This window comes from Aulonocara sp. 'chitande type north' Nkhata Bay, linkage group LG20 (assembly GCF_057382095.1).
Source record: "Aulonocara sp. 'chitande type north' Nkhata Bay isolate Kocher_YH1m ecotype deep benthic linkage group LG20, A_spYH_male_GT1.1, whole genome shotgun sequence".
In the NCBI taxonomy this organism is placed as follows: Eukaryota; Metazoa; Chordata; class Actinopteri; order Cichliformes; family Cichlidae; genus Aulonocara; species Aulonocara sp. 'chitande type north' Nkhata Bay.
The window spans coordinates 30,576,873-30,594,395 of NC_141363.1; the positions used below are offsets into that span (position 1 = coordinate 30,576,873).

Here is a 17,523-nt window from a genome sequence, read left to right on the forward strand (position 1 = left end):
GATTAATGTCTCATTAGAGCTCTGTACACATACACACACAGTGCAGATTCCCCCCATTAGTCTGCGCTTCTTCCAGAGACCTTTATTAGTATTAAAGAAGGAGTGATTCAGAGACAGCCACAAAGGTGCACCCTGAAAACTTTTTACTTTGATAGTAGATCCTCATTCCTCCGTGCCCCTCCAAATCAGTAGACAGTAAAGCTGCATAGTTAGATGATAAGCTGTCTGCTACAATCCTCTGGGGTTATAAATCACCTATGTAGCTCATAACCCAGATCCTGAGGCTGACCTAGCAGACATTCCAGATGCCTGCTTGCGTCCTGATCTGACCCTCCCCACTTGCATGACTCCATTCATTGAAGATGACCTTTAACCCCTGCCTATCAGTGCAAGAGGTTTAACCTCTTGTACTCTGGAGGGAAGAAAGGAGGCTACAAGCAAGGATGAAAATGTACCTTCTAATTCAGAAGGGATTTTTCAGACATTGATTTTATGAAAAAACAAACATTTTTAACATACAATTACCATTTAAAGTCCTAATTATAAATGAAATCATGTTTGATTGCCATATTTTGAAAAAATAACAACAGTACTATTCACCATTAACCAAATTTAGCAACAGATGCAGCTGAACCAGCACAGCGAGTTTGTTTGGCCCAAAGACAGGGCAGATATCTTTTTTAGCTTTTTAATAGTAGGACTGACTTTTAAGTGTGGTCGTATTTCGTTTTTCAGCATAGTGCTGAGAAAGATGTGATTAAAAATTGTCACCCTGTCTGCAAAAGACAGGAAGGAAATCCCTTCACAAGTACTTCCCACTATTTAAAAAGAATCAAAAATGGGAAATATGACAGTTTGCCAGTCTGACTTGTTAGCACATTGCCAGCGATATAAACTGAAGCCATCTTTGTAACCAACACTACATGTTGTCCTGTTGCTGCATGTGTAATGTGTGTTTTTTATGTGTTTTAACAGCACTGCAATAATACTGATAACGGTCGTCACTTTCCTCACTTTAACACTGACATTACGGTAATTTTTTTTTATCTCAAATCTGGAAACCCTAAAGTGTCATTTCAAGGCAACTATGCAACTATATCTCCCTCAATCAGGACGAAATGTCAGCACCCTGAATGTGGGTTAGACACCTCCACACTACAGTGGGGGTGGGTTAGATGTTCCTCTGACCTTCAACAATCACCAGTAATGTCTCCTTTGGGAGAAGTGTATTGGTAATGAGGTGGATGAAGGGGGATTGAGAGGTGATGAACTACATTCTGCCTGCTCGCCAGACCTAAAACCTGCTGGTGATTCTTATACAGACTGAGTCAGAGGCCGGTCAGTAATTATGTTAAAAACAGACCTGTTTTTCCCTCCTGGTGTCTTGTTTATGCTGATTCTATGTTTTCCATTCATGTTACCCTACTGTGGTAACGGTGTACCTGACCAAGGACCGATAAGAGAAAAGCTTTTCATATCGCAACAAAACAGCCCCGCCCCCTTCACTTCTTAGAGCTCTTTTAATGTTCATTCAAACTGGTCTTTGTTCTGTTATCAGGGTACTAGATCTCACACTGATGACTACTGACAGGTTGACGTGGTATACTTAGGATGTGGGTGAAAGGGAGACTTTGCAGAGCGAACATAAAAAAGAGAGTTAAAAGGAGACACACACACTAAGACCGCAGCTGACAAGACAGGTGGGAATGTTTAAAAATGTGCTGCAGTTTGACTATGTTTAGATGACCATAACCATTTGTGCCCAAGTAAATGTGCTGATTCTTCCTCTTCCTTCCTGCAAGATCTTTGTCCAGGCTTGTCTAAGGAATAGTGACCTACTTTGCGGCATTTGCAAAATAACAAGACAAGGTGTAAAAGTATCAAGTCGTATTGAAGAAACAATATGCAACTGACAAAGCAGTTAATATAAAACACACAGAGGACTGAGTGACATCTTTAAAGTAAGTTCTTTTTAAACACAGTTAATCCTGTCCCACACTGACGGTATTACCCAAGTCGGTGGAGAACCAATGAAAATAAATGGCTTTGTTGACATAATCTAACGCAAGGCAAAGAGTGCTACAAATGCACTGGGGGTTACACCTAGGGCTGAACGATATATCGCATTTGCGATAATATCGCGACATGATCAAGTGCAATTTTCTAACCGCAAAGGCTGCGATTATACTGCGATTATAAGGCTGTCCAAATTACTACCATATCCCAGAATTCATAGCGCGGCCCAGCCAAACTCCAGTTTCCAGCAATGGCGGCCGCTACTAAGTTTTAAAATTACTCATACTAATCTTTCTGGGTCACAAAATAAACTTTTAACATATTTTCAGGCGAGAAAGTAGTTGTGTAAACATCAAATATCTGCTCGGTTTATCAAGATATCCCATATTTGCAAAAGTGCTTCGACGTTTTCAGAGGCGTCTGCTACCCACCAGCTCGACAGCTAGCCGGGAGCTCGAGGATTACTGATGCGGCCGAGAACGGCACAACTCCCGGCACATCATTTTCAGATCACCGCGGAGTTTCGCTGCTCGGGTTAAACGTAATATATAAGTCACTTAGACAACCTAAAAATGTTATTGTTGGGCTTTTTTCAGTGTTTTGTTTGTTCGTGAGTAAATCGGTTTGGCTGAGATTAAAGTTATTAATTAGATAAAATAAAACTTTATTAATCCCCCGGGTGGGTTCCTCCTTGGTTTTCACACAGCTGACTAAACGTCAAACAGAAAACTTATTAAACAGAAGTATGAGACAGTCGAGAATTTACGCCAGTGTCTGGTTATATTTTAGATAGCAAGAAGCAGACGGCCGAGTTTATTAAACTCCACCGAGACAGCGGTGACGCTAATCAGAACTAGACCGTCCAATTTCACGCCTTTAAACTTTAAAGGCGTGTTTGTGTGTGTGTTTATACAATTGCTATTATGTTTGCACTTTATGTGTAATGTTACTGACTGCAGAGATCAGTAAGATGTGTGTATTTTTTATTTATTAGTTTTATTTATTTAATATTATTTTTTAATTGAATGACTGTCTAGTAGTTCACAGATGTCGAAAAACTGAGTGTGGTAAAGCCACTGATTTTGTTTATGTATATTTCTGCAATCTGCACATTGTACTGACTTTCATTTTAATGTTTACACCAGGGTTCCTTGTCAGCACTTTATGCTCAGATGTTTGTAAGCTAAAAATAAACTATTGTGTATGTTCAAATATACTGTTGTGATTGAAGAAGTTAAATAAAAATGTCAGTCATCAATTCATGCATCACCTCATGTCATCATAACAGAGGTCTGTCTTCCAGGAAAGAACAGTTTAAAATTAATGTAATATAGTATTGGCCATACTATATGATGTATTGCTTGTCTTTGTTTAATAATACAGAAGACAAAGACCTTAAAAAATAATCGCATATCGCATCGCAATCGCAATATTGGGGCAAAAAATCGCAATTAGATTATTTTCCATAATCGTTCAGCCCTAGTTACACCCACATAGACAACTACCACTTTCCAACTGTGGCCAACACTAGCAGAAAAAACAGGTACCTTACACTGCAGCGCAGTGCTGTTACTTTGTGAAGGTCAAAGCCAGATTTGTCAAAACCAAATTACTGTGAGTGGGTTTGTGTGGCAATAAGAGTTCCCTTTTAAAGTGCTCTTATAATTTGTGATGAATACCACATGCATGCACATCTGGGTAACAGAGAGAGCTGAGATGAGCCAAGAAAATCAAACAAGCATTATGAGCTCTCCTACTAGAATCAGTACAAAATTCATTTTACGTAGAGATATATGTATTAGCTACCAAACAATAAAATATTGATAATTTCATATTACCAATATTATCTTGAGAGCTGGAAGTTCAAGTTTCAATACTTTCTTATGTTTTATAGAGCAAACAACTAATGAATCAATCACAGACCTAGTTTAAATCCAAATATGAATAATGACTAGGTAAACAATTTCATGGAGAGAGAGAGAAAGGAGATTCTATCACCAGCAAAACCAGTTGGAGCAGAGTAGAGACTAGAAGTTACTCCGAAAGGTCAATGGAGCAACAAAGAGGCCTCGCTAATATCACTGCGCAGTTATATAATGTTATGCAACCTCTTTTAGCCACTGCATAGTGTCAACCCAGACTATGTTCTTGTGCCTTGTGGAGATAAAAAGAAACATAAATGTTTCTAAACTGAACAGATCAGTAAAAAAAAAAAAAAAAAAAAAAAAAAAAAGAAGAAGAAGAAAAGAAAAAAAGAGCCATTTTGTCTTTGTTTAACACTATCACCCTGGTTTTTAACGCACGCTCAGTCTTGCATGTTCCCAGGAGACACTCCCTCACATCATACATGACCAGCAGCACGTGAAATTCATGTGATGATGAGAGAAGGACGGAAAACAGTAAACGTGCGCTGTGCAAACCCCCAGACCCATACAAAAACGATGCCTGCTTACTATTTGTACCGATGAATGTTATTACATTTGCAGAAATTATCATACAGAACCTCTTAAAGAATTGTGACATTTGCATATAAACATATTCAACAAGAAGGTGCTCAGTTTTTATACAGCTAACAGGTATTTCAGCGTGAAAGTGCAGTCTGACAGGCAAACAGTTTTTGGACACGGACAATAACCCCAGCAGTTGTATAAAAAGAAGGAAAATGCTCTTAGGCACCACCTACAGCCTCTCCCAGTCCGCTTTAACTGTTACATAATCACTTTAGTGCAGTAGGCTTGTCTCAGGGTGCACGTTCTGCATGTATGTTTAACGAAGACCAATCACAGAAGGCTCTGGGCAGGAATACTCATGTGTCTCTGTGTGAAAATAGTGTGAAACAACTGGAGGAAAAGCAAACTGCAATGCACATGAAACATCTAATAAAATACACTCACTCGCACACACAGCAAAGGTGCATTTTACTGCCTGACATACAGTGAACACATCACGCTGATATATCCACTAGCCCGTCAAGAGAGGGTCAACAAAGATGGCATTGAGCTTAGGTGCAATCAATACATTTAGACATGCGAGTAGTAAAAAAAAAAAACTTTCCGAAATCTAGATAGTGGAGTTATCAGCGAAATGCACTGTCACTATTTCATGCAGTCTCCTTTTCACTTGGTCAAGCGCTTGAGCAATCCTGGCCCTCATAAAGCTTTGGCTCTTTTAAGACGAGTTTCGAAACCATTCTGGATGAAATACCAAACATGCAGTCAGTTAACCAGCACGCCCCCACACCATTCATGCCCAAACCACTGTACAGTTTTAGCCAGATGTCGAAGCATTGGCAAGGAACAGAAGTCCAGAGCTGTGCATGAAAACTGCCTGCAACACTTTTATCACCACATATTCAGTGCCAAACTAGTAGTGGGATAGGGGCTTAATAGAGATAAGAGCACAAAATCTGGTTTGATTGTTTACAATGTGCTGCATAAATCTATAGCTACAATCTATTCACATATGCCCAAGCTTGTGAATGAATGCAAAGATAAAAGTAGGAAACACATCAGATAACTATATTTCTTGAAGTTCTCTTTCATGCAACAAGGAACACTAGAGAAAAGAAAACCAAAGATTCACCAAGTGTCCATGACTATAGATGACATCAGCCTCTCCATACCTGTTTCTGGGGACAGGGATGTGGGATGATGAGAGGGAATATCTCTCTGTCTGTGGTAGGATCTGCCCTTGCGCTACTCTGAAGTTGTTGGTCGGGTCTGGCTGCTTCCCAGGGTTTCTGATGTCCAAATGCATAAAGCCACCTGGCAACTGCCCGTTTACACCCAGGCAGTGAGTGGGGCTTGCCCTTTTCAGGATCCCCGTGGAACCTGTGTCTTTTTGGTCCAACAGGCCATTCTAGAAAATGCAGCAAGAAAAAATTACAGTGAGTTTATCTCTGTTACAATCAGGCCTCGATTAAAAACATTAAGTCTAGCAATACCATTAAGTTCTTATTTAACTGAGCATAAGATTACTGTTTTTCTCTAATTATATATATATATATATATATATATATATATATATACACAAGCCAGGGTATGGTGTTTTTTAGTGTAACCGTTTGCCTTAAATAGCATCTTCTTTAATTTTTCCTTCCTCTCACTTAATAAACCCAAGGTTATTGTCCTCTCCACTGGACATGAACGCTGCTGAACCAACCAGAACAGAAGCAATCCTGGGTTAGAATATGGTTATCATTTCTGTTCCTGCCACCTAAATTACAAAACAACACAAATCTAGAAAAGTAGCTGTGTAAATCTGCTAAATACACATAACTGCCAGGTCCAGTGTCCAGTTTTGTGTATTCTGCGATGCAAATGGAAACTCTATTGAATATTACATGATAATATATGAAAATAACTAGCACGTACAGTGTAAAAGTAACTATATGCCTCATTGTGTTATCTATATAACTGATTAACCACTAACTTTATAAAATGTTACAAATATACTTTGGCAGTCCAGAACTGCTTTCCACATGCTTTTTTCAGATTTAAAAAAGTTTTTAAATCTGAGGTGACAGAAATAAGGGCATGGCCACGCACACCAGACCTCTGGGATTGTCCTATAGTGTCTGCCACTGGGATGCAGAGTATCCATTGGGTTTTGTGGGTTGTGGGGTGGGGCTCCTGTGGCTCTGGCTTGTTCTGCTGGGACAATCAGATTGCGATCTTGGGAATTTGGTAGCAGGGTGCACTATCCTGCTAAAGAGAGGCTGCTGCAACCGGGGAGGGCCCATACTGTTACGGGGTGTGCTTGGTCTGCAAAAATGCTCCAGCCGGCAACAAGTGTCAGAGCCGCATTCATATGAATGGCAGGACCCAGTATTTCCCAGCAGTGTTACATTGTGAGGAGATTATTTTGATAAGTTGATGTCGTGGTTTTAATATCGTGAGTAACTGGCATATTTATTATGAGATTTATTTGCTGTCTGCATAAAGGCTCACAAATTAAATACAGGCACACACAATGCAAGTACAAGGCCGACGCAAACAACAACAACAACAACAACAATATATCACGTGTCTTTACTGTTAAGTCCGTGGCGTATGTGTAGTTATAGTCGGGCCTTCCCATGTCGCCAGGAAGCCCAAACTGTAGCTTCACCCTTAAGTTATGGGGGAGGGGGGTTGGGCTTGTAGTTTGACGTCCCTGCCCCCTTTTCTGTAAACTTTGCAAAGAGTGAGCCGCCATTAAAAGCGGTTACAGTACGATGGAGTTAATAATGATAGGAACGGGCAGGAATTGAAATAACGGGCGCTTAAAAGTTATTTAAAAATAACGACACAGTAGTGACGTATAAGCCTCACAGTCGCAACCGTTAAAACGTAATAACAGCACATGAAAATGGCGTAAAATGTCAAAACTTTGAAGTCACACAGCTTGCAGACACGCTAACATTACGTGGGCGATATTATCTTGAGCGGTAACTCGGGTATATGAAGGGACTTTACCGGCTAATGGAGTCGTGCGCACACGCGTAAAAATTCTCAACTGCACTTACTTTTTCCACGTCGTGCAACAGCCGACCACCCAGAGACAGCCCGTTCCCTTTTAGAGGGGTCCTCTCGCTTTTAATCTCCGCCGCCAAGCCGCCGTCCATTACGTTTTTGTACGGCACGGCCCCGTTTGTGTACGCCGACATGGAACCGGTTTTTTCCACCGAAGGGACCCGGGTGTCGCGGAGCACCGAGCGGCCGGTCCGACAGTTAAAGTCCGCACCGCCAGCTCCTGTCCCAACCGACGACTTCTCCACAATATATTTGGACTCCATATTCAGACAAGGCGAGCAGGAGAAAGAAAACCAGCTTTCTAGAAATTTTAGTGCAAATTGCTGGAGTCAGATACATTTATTAGGATTGTCGCAAGTTGATGGGAACTGTCTGTGTCTTTACTTATATCCTAGCCTACATGTAAAGTTTTCTACCACTGCCGCCGCCGCTGCCCCAAAAAGCCGCCCGGTCAGGAGGATAAAAGATTGTTTTGCCTCTTTCCTCCAAACGGCTGCCACGCCCCCTCTGCTCCACTCCTATTGGTGCTCTGCATATATAAACATTACATTCTGGCACGCGTCCACCGCAAAGCTGCAGGTGATTGGCTAGTTTCACTCTGTCAATAACATTTTTTTCGAAGCTAAGTACTGTGGGTGGAAGAGAGAGAGGGGCGTGTTCTCAGTTTACCGGCCGGTGTCTGTCGACGCTGAGCCGGTCTGCGAGGGAGGCGAGGTCGAGAGAGTACAGGAAAAACAGCGTGCAGGCCTCAGCGGCTAACTGCGCATTTATAATTTTGCAATTCAAATAGCACTTTAGCGAGTTGCAAACTATTACACCTGAACTTCTCATTGTAGGCGAGTTATTATAGAAAAAATGCATACACTGCTTTCTCCTTATAAGTGACTTGGCCTGCATTAATGGGGAAATGTATGCTAATTCAAAAGTTAGCATTTTGGAAAACTAACACCGTCCGGACACAGTAGCATGAAACACTGCAACTCACTGCAGTAAATAAGGTCATTTGCAGAAGCAAGGTACAGATTTATGGTGATTAATTCAAATCTGCGTAAGCTTGACTTGCACTGCATTGCACGAGAGGTTTCAGGTCATATTCCTCTATTTTTATATGTCGTCCATGTGTCTGCTTCCTTTTTATAAAATGCCTTTTGAGTGTGGTCGGAAAGAAAAAAAAAGATTTCAGCAACCTTTCTTCATTCAGCATAGCTCCTGTTATTGAACGACACAGTACACCTCCCAGCTGTTCCTGCTGTATTGCTTAATTTCTCACACAAAAAAGCATTTTCTTGTAAGCTGCACTTTCAAATGAGAGGCCGCTGCAGAGCAGGAACCAGGTGTAGTTTGAAAGCTGTCACAAAGCAATGAAACTACAGGCAAAACAAACACTTTCTGATGTGCCACTTTATTAGAAAAGTAAAAACTCACTTTAATGTTTTATGAAGGTTAATATAAAACATTACAATCTTCTGCATACAGTATCTGCACTGTCACACTATATTTTAATATATGAATTATTTTGAAACTAAAACCTGTGCTTTAGGAACATACAACATTGGCTACAGCTGTCACAGCAGTATTGGCCCATATTTATATAAGAAGACAATTAAGAAACAGGGTCTGTATCTGCATGGAAAGCATGAAAGATTTTGCATCCACAAAGTACAATGTGTCTGTGACAACCATCTCTTTTTTTTCAACAAATGTATACTGTATGTTACATTGCAACAACATCAGAACAGCAACAGTGTATTTTACACATTTACATCATCATACTGTATTTGTGCAATGAACATCTGTCTCGATGTGTGTATAACAACCAAACATATCCATCAGTGCTTTTTTTTCCTCTCGGGATAAAGGAAATGTGACACATTAGGTGACAGCCAAAGAAAAAGGATTAAGTGCGATAGCGGCTTCCAGCCGGCATTGTTTAAGGGAAGCTTCAGCGGAGCTTGTTAAGCGTCTCAGCTGTTGGCCATTTCTCACATTAGATAATAGTTGAGCCGAGGGTGCATTGTTGATATCGGACTGGGGTTGGCGTGACCCACAGCCTCTGCCCTCTTCCTCAACTTCCATTTCGCTCCCAGTCCCTCAGAATAGCACATCAAACACCTCACCTGCACAGCGAGGGAGGAAGGTGAAGCTAAGGAAAAAGAGGTCTGTATTATAGAATGAACACAGCTGGAAAAGGGAGCATTATGCAAGAGCTGACCAAATGTAAGCAAAATGTGCTTCCTCCCCTAAACTGGAGAAGCACATGGTTGAATGTTGCTCTCTGTGCACACACTAGAGGAGAAAGAGGAGGAGTGTCCTGTGGGTCTGTGTCCATTTGCAGTGAGCCTCATCCAGCTTTATACTGCGTGTGCACCCTCACCCCCCACCCCCTCAACATGACACTTTCTTGCTCCCCCAGAGCAGAGAATAAACACAGCTCTACCCTAAACTCCCAGCGGCTCCTCCCTGTTAGCTCTCTTGCTCTGCTCCTCCAAGTTGTTGCTTTGGAAAAACTGCTTTGAGTCACATGGCAAAAAAGAAAAACAAAAGTACAACAGAAAAGATTAACAAACAAGATCAGTTATGTACCACAATATTTTTCATCTCGATATATTAAAGCATGCACTTTTTTTTGACCAAGCAGGAAATATTGCACCAACAACATAAACATACTGTTTTTATGGCAGTGGTATGAGCTATTCAACCAATAGAATTGTCAGTAGGTAAGAAAAAATAAACAGTGCATTAAAATACAGAGTGCATTTGTTTTTACATACTTTCTGACATTATTAATTTAATTTACTAACCTTACTAAACCTGTCTTCTCTCTGCATTTGGTCTCACAGTGAGATCAAATACATCTTATTACTCTCAGCCAGCGAGCAAGTTTGTATCCCTCTTCACTTCATATCTTTATGCCCATTTATTAAGCCTCAAATATTTTGTTTTTTTCCCCTCTGTTCCTTTTTTTTCTTCAATGTTTCCCCACAGCTACATGGGAAAGACATTGTTTATAATGGAAGCAAACTCAGGACAGAGGCTGGAGACATGGGTGGGGAGAGGGGCAAACTTCCAAAAGACACTCGCTGGTCATTTTTATGCCCAGCTCTTTATTTTCCTTGGAATCCAAGACTTCTGTTGCTATTTCAACCACAAGACTTAAATCTGGTAAGCTACCGGGAGCTCTGGGTTTAACTTAAGTCCAGAAAACGAATCAGAGCTGTGCTTTTTACGGCACAATAATGCACAAATAAGCCCAGCAGTCCTGCAGCTGTCCAGCGCTAAATTACAATGGTCATAAAATCAGATGTTTACAGTGCCCAAAAGATATGACATTAACTGCGCATGATGAAGCATCCTGTATTATTTTGGACACTCTTTCACTTCCTTTTTTTTTTTGAAAATATTTTTCTCTCTGTATTCACAATAATACTGTAAAAGTCTTGCATTGTGAAATCTATCATCCATATCACAAGCCATTCAATACCCCTGACCTGATCACTTTTCCCTGCATCACTGCCAAATATGTGTGCATGTGTGTGTGTGTGTGTGTGTTGGGGTGTGTCAACATGCCTCTAGCTACAGATGTCAAATTTAGGTGGATTTTTAGCTAATCTCTTCATTCAAGTGGAGGTTACACTATCGAGCCAAACATATGCGTCGTGATTATTAAGTGGGCTATTACCAAAAACTGCTAAAAAGCTTGGGTTGGATCATTTCTGAGGACAACATCCTTCACATTTAAACAGGTCTACAAATCATAAGCCAGTATTTGGACACAACACCTCAATCGCGTCTTCCAGGCAACAGGTCGGCGCACAATGAAAATCTGTTTCGAGTGTTTATTTTAGGGAGAGATAGCACCGCAAATCTCTGTGACATCCATGTGCTTAAGAGGAGGCGTGTACATGTGTGTTTGTGTGTGTATACTGTGGACAATACGTTACAGTGTGCCTCACATTCCTTGTACAATATAGCCAGTTTCACTGCTACTGTTTTTAGTTGCACAATGCATGCACATTTCTTTATATTATATTTTATCATACTCAGGACAGAGTATTATATATATATATATATATATATATATATATATATATATATATATATATATATATATATATATATATATATATATATATAAGTGTGTTCTTCTGAGGTTGTGAGTTACACCACATATGCTTTAAAGAGTTTTCATATAAAAATAAAGATATTATGGAAAATGTTGCACAAACAGGTGACTATGGTGAGTGACACAGCAGATTGAAGATCTCTATCCCAGTTTTATTTGTTTGTTTGTTTGTTTTTTCAAATGATTTTAGTCCATATTTGGGCTGGACTAGGCTTAGGCTGGTTCTTAAGTACAGACCAATCAAAGGAAGTCTGAACCTGGATAAAGACCCTGTTTGTACCTGATTTCAACACAAAATGGATCCTCATGTTGTTTTACTATAGAGGGCCTTGTGTCTATGTACAGCAACCTGTTGTTCTGTAAACAGGAAAATCTCCAGACTCTATACCAGTGGGTTCTGGGCCCTTTTGCCTGTCAGTCAGCTACAGGCCTGTGACATACATCTCCATGCCATCATTGAAAGTAAAGATGGTGGTAGTGCTGTTGCCCCCTTGTTTCACATCACTGATGGTCTCATAGAAGTTTTCCCCACCAGGCAGGCCTCTAGTAGGAAGGGTGCTTGGTCCTGAGGCCTGAGGTGCTGCTGGTGTTGCCTGCTGCTGCTGCTGCTGCTGCTGCTTCTTTCTCTTCAGAGTGGCACTACCCCCAGCTGTGCTGTTATTGGTTCCCCCTTGCTCACGTTTCCGGTGTGGGTCGATAGTCGCGTATGCAGGGTCTGACTCAGCCACTGGGGAAGACCAGGACCTGTCTCCTACAGGCTCGTAGCAGGGTTCCTCCTGCGAACGTGCTTGGCTCTGGACTCCCCTACCTCGGCCCCGAGAACCCATGTTTCCTCTATCTCCACCAAAGGATCGTGGGAGGGTCTTGGCTCCATTGTGTTCCATAGGAGGTTTCTTTTTCTGGGTTTTACATACGATAGAGTAGGTGTCTGCAATCTGAGAACACACACAGTAGGAGAAGGAAGATGTTGTTAGTTAATAACGCTGCACTACAACTCTATCCTGTAGTCCACTGATGACAGCTCCTTAAATAGAAGCTATGTGTTGGTGAAAGTCCGTAACCACACTTGCACTGGCATTTAAATAGTCACCTCTTTCCCAGTTCCTGAGTTATCTATATGTAGCTCCAATATTTTTGTAATTACCCGTTTTTGTCCACTTCTGTATGCATTCCAGATATAAAGGTATAATTTGTGAATAAGTCGTTTTGTATATACTACAGGCTCAGACAAATAATAATTGTCCGAGCCTGGACTGTGTACGTATGCAACAGTTTGTGTATGTGTTGACAGAGCTCTGTGCTGTGACCTGACCTTTTTTTTTTTTTTTTTTTTTTACAGGGCAGGATAAGAAAGAGTAAACTATGTTATCAGTCCGTTAAGTTCTAGGCCGAGAGGCAGCATTAACTGTGCAGTGGACGAACCTGTTAAAGTTTCACCACGACTGCTTTGGCAACAGAAGTATAGTGTGAAAGAGCTGGATCACAGCCAACTTGCAAAAAAAAAAAAAAAAAGCTTTGTGCTCATTAATGGACTTTGTTCTCGTCTTATTTGCTTATGTGCATTTTTTTTTTCGTGCTCTGCATGTGCGTGCAGCATGACTGCATATGCAGTATGAGTGAGCTCATACTGCATATGCAGATGTCCGAATGAGAAAATCGGACATCTAGAATTTGCCACTTAAGGCCATGTGTGAGGTCTTATGCAATTTTGACACAGAAATACCAGAGGTCACGACACTGGTTTATCAGAATTCCCCACAATAGAAGCATAAGAGCAGAGGATTGTGGGACATGGTCTTGTTTACCTTCCATGTTCACACCCAGGCCAGCAGCTCTGATCTACTGGCCCTGAGAAACACTGGCTATGCAAACTCTTGTGTCCACCCCCACACACAAACACACACACAAAGACATGTACACGCTTACACGCGGAGCAAGATTAGTCTTGTTTTTGTGCACTCCCAAACAACTGAAACCTGAGAACACAGAGACAGTGCTCTTTGTGCGTGTGCTCACCTTGCATTTATATGTCTTACATATTTACCGTCCCTTTGAAATACACTTTAAGTGTAAATCACTTTCACTGTCTGTAAATCTTTCTCTCTCTCCTCTGTTTGTTGGTTCTATCTCTGAGAGATTTCAAGCGATGCACACTCCCTCCCCCCACAAATCTCTCTTTTGTGACCTTTTTGGATAAACAAAGACCCTAGCGTATGGTGTAAGTGTGTGCAGCCAATGTGGTGTGTGTGTGTGTGTGTGTGTGCCTGTGTGTGTGTATGTGCAAGCGTATGCACACGTGTGCACACAGAATTTGCAGCTCTGCTGCAGAGGAAGGAAGTCACAAGATGATGGGGATTTCAAAACTGGGCTTCGTATCTGCAGCTGTTGAGGAAGCCTGCACATTGTATGTTTTCTTTTCTCCTTCCTCACCCAGTACTCCTTTTTGTTATGTTTCTGGCATTGCTTGAACACTCTGCTTAGACCGAGGCTTCGCTAAGTCACAAATTTATTTTCTGCATTTGCTGATTTGCAGTGGAAACAGCCATATGCATGATGCATCTGTGTGTGATCAACTTTATGAATAGCAGATATGGCGCAAGTTTCCAAACAGTCTTCTAGCAGTTGATATTCATCTGGTAAGACATGTTTCATGCAATGCGATTGGTTGGGGAAGGCAGCGCCTCCTAATAGCCACAAATGGAGTGGAGCAGAAGAAGAGAGCGCCAGAAAAGAGGAGGAGATTTAGTCGGGAGTGGAAATCCAACACCTTTCGACGATTGTAACTGACAAACTCTAGAGGATACAAAGTATATCGGCATGTTAGGGCAACTGAAAACAGAAAAACAGCCGCTAAAAAGAGAGAAAAGTCTGTAAAAGACAAAAAAAAGAAAAAGAGATAGCAGGATGCATTCAAGGCCAGCTGCTCTGTGTATCAGTCTGATTTGCAAAAAGAGGAGTTAAAGTGAAGCCAAACAGTTGAGACGTAACCTCTTCGTCTCCACATACAGCATTCAACAGCATTGTGTGGCTCAACACAGGCGTAGACAAGAAACTTAGCAGTAGCTTTAAACTTGTCAGGACTGCTGCTCTACTGTTCTGAACATGCCTACAGATAGACAATATGGATACAACCATACTTTATTTTAGTTCATCCTTTTTTCCTCATCCTTAATGCAAGAAAGTTTTATTTTGTTGTCAAAATTAAGAAACTATTACTGCACAGAAACTATCCCTGGCCTGTTGAAGATGATAGAAAAGATTGGTGAATGGAATGGAAAAAGAGAAGTTGTGTTAAACACAGACTAATTATAGACAGGGGTCTGTCCATCTAGCTGGACTGACTCCCCCAGCCCCTCGGGCATAACAGAATTTCCTACACAACTTGCAATTCTCTCACTTCATTCTGTATCCAGCAGAGAGAAAAGATGAGACAGGGGACCGAGAGTGGAAAAGTGGGGGTGGCGTTGCTCTGCAGAAACGCATGCGGTGGAGTATCTGACATGACTGGCAAAGCGCAGGTTTCCTCCTTCCCCCACCAGACATATGCTGACCCAGTCGAGGTCATGGTCTTGGATTGATGAAGCGAAAAAAACCCAACCAAAATCTAGCATATAACAAGCATCTCCATGAATGTGAAGAGATTATTAATTATTTCAGGGCAAGCAATACTCATGTCTGATCTGTCTGCTCATACTTTCAAGGCAGATAGATGAGTGGGGGGAGGGGCTGGAGATTAGGGTCAGGGTTCACGCAAGCAGGGTGTTGGATCCATGTCACGCAACCTTTGCCTGTAAGCAGAAACCTTGTATGACAGGCAGGTCACAGGGCAGCAGTACTATGACGGCATGCCATATGAGATGGGCGCCCCCTTCGGTAAACACAGCAGTAATCAGAAACCTGTCTATCTATCCATCTTCTTGTAGCCCTTACTTTTTAGTAGTCCCTCCCTCAGCTCCCACCACATACACAGACACACATACTACCTCCTTTGCAGTTGGAGGCGATGGGTGTCCCTGTTCATTCTCCCCAGGTGGGTGATGTGGAGGTGGGTGCAAGGTGATGATGTCGTTGTCCTCTGGAGGCTTCCAGATGTACTGTTCCCCATTGCCCATGAACACTGCTTCCTGTTAGGAAAATCAAAGTAAGAGCTCAGGCAAATATTGCATTTACAATCTTTAAGCGCTGCAAAAAGTACATATCACAACATGTAACAAATAGCAGGCTTTTGAAAAACAATTCTATTTCAAAATAAGCTGTATAGTTATTTTTGAAAAATGCTTTAGAGGTGTAAACTAGTGCCAAGCAATGGATTCTATCTGGAGTGAGTTAATCAGTTTCTCCTTGTTGTGTGGCCAACTCTTCCACAAGCTTTTATGCAAATCCCTTCAGTCAAAGACATCCTGCTGACAGACAGGCAGACCCACTGACACACAGACAATGCCTCCGAAAACACAACCTCCATTTAACTCTGCCTGTAAGAGTTAAATGGAGGAGGAGGCAATTTTAGCAAGAGTTTAGGGAAAACAGCTAAGAAAAATCTCTGTTTTACAAAATTACAGGACCTTCTTAAACTTCAATTCCTACAACTGAATTCACAGTTGCATAGATTCGATCAAATTATGTGAACAATGCCATTCTATTTGTTTCCATGCTAAGAAACAGAAGACGCGTGGGAAACTAACACTAAAATGGACGCAGTAACTACTGGTGATGAAAAACCAATTAGAAATCATGTAGTGGTGTGTACACATGTGATCAAGGATGATTAAACTTTTATATGTTCCTCCTGTTCCTCAGTCAGAGTGAGTAATAGAGGCCTGGGCAGAGTAAATGGCTTCAATATGTGAACAATATTTATTCCCACTCTGGCTGCTGGCTACCTGTTAGCCGTTTCTAGACAGACTTGCTGATAGATTCAACAGGACATATATATATATTAAATATATATACATACACACACACATACACACAAAGCTGGGCAGCCTGCCAAACTCTTACATAATCTATCTTTCCACCCTTTACTCAATATTACTGCGCTGCACAGCAAAGTGCAAAGGAGGGAAAGAGTCACACATGCACATGCATTTTTTAAACACCCTTAAATAAATCTCCTTAAAAACACAGTAATAGCCATCCCCATGCTCATAGGTGTTTATGAATACATCCCAACTGGCACATGCAACAATTTTAATAAAACAAATACAATTAAGATAGGATACAAAACAATAAAAACAGAACTTATTGAGGTCAGTGATGTGGTGAACGTGATCACTTCTGCTGTTGTTTCAAAATTTTTTAGCAATCCAAGAATACTAATCTTCAATCTGATTTTAGAAAGCTGTTTGTTTGTGGACAGTGCCCCCTGGTGGTAATCAGACAGCCTTACAGTTTGGAAAAGTGGGTGGATAGTTGGGCGTTATGATGGGTCGCATAGAGCATTCTGATTCAATAATTTCTCTACCTTTGGGAAGGAGTGAAGGTGAAATGGCTCCAGTTGTTTCCGTGGAAACTCTTGACTGCGATGTAGTGGAGGAGGACCAGCAGAGGGTGAATCACTCACGCTCGATTGGCTGTCTGACTGGCTGTCGGCGCCGTTGTTTTCCTTCCTGTTTATCTTGTCAGCCTTGAGGTTTTGAATCATCATTGAAAACATTATATGCAGTTTTAATAAAAGTTTTTAATATAATAGACGATTTTAAAAAGCAGTGTAAAAGATTGAAAGCGAACGTCTTTATTCAATGAATTCAATTAGTGTGTTTTCTTACATTAGTCACAGTAGGTAACAAGATACATGAATGTACAGCTGAATCTGTGTCCTTTTATTACCTCAGGTTGGGCTTGCTGGAAGTTTTAAAGTGAATGCAGGTAAAT

General features: G+C 41.2%; 2 protein-coding genes across 7 annotated transcripts in view; both read right to left on the minus strand.

Annotated features, from left to right (window-relative positions):
* The window catches only part of slc2a4rg (SLC2A4 regulator), a 41,156-nt gene extending 33,110 nt beyond the window's left edge, over window positions 1-8,046 (minus strand). The window contains exons 1-2 of one of the 3 annotated variants that reach the window (XM_086276138.1): window positions 7,523-8,046; window positions 5,639-5,874 (exon numbers count right to left, since the gene is read on the minus strand). In XM_086276138.1, coding sequence (XP_086132264.1) covers window positions 5,639-5,874; window positions 7,523-7,792 — 506 coding nt within the window. In that variant the 5' untranslated portion in view covers window positions 7,793-8,046. Of the gene's footprint in view, window positions 1-5,638; window positions 5,875-7,050; window positions 7,223-7,522 lie in introns of those variants that run through there. The other 2 variants (XM_086276140.1, XM_086276139.1) reach the window with 2 other exon arrangements.
* Window positions 8,047-11,656: 3,610 nt separating this feature from the next.
* LOC147305919 (uncharacterized) overlaps window positions 11,657-17,523 on the minus strand; it is a 47,655-nt gene continuing 41,788 nt past the window's right edge. For all 4 annotated transcript variants that reach the window (XM_086276136.1, XM_086276133.1, XM_086276134.1 and 1 more), the window contains 3 exons: window positions 17,114-17,275; window positions 15,636-15,776; window positions 11,657-12,587 (listed from right to left, as the gene is read on the minus strand). In XM_086276136.1, coding sequence (XP_086132262.1) covers window positions 12,075-12,587; window positions 15,636-15,776; window positions 17,114-17,275 — 816 coding nt within the window. In that variant the 3' untranslated portion in view covers window positions 11,657-12,074. The remainder of the gene's footprint in view (window positions 12,588-15,635; window positions 15,777-17,113; window positions 17,276-17,523) is intronic.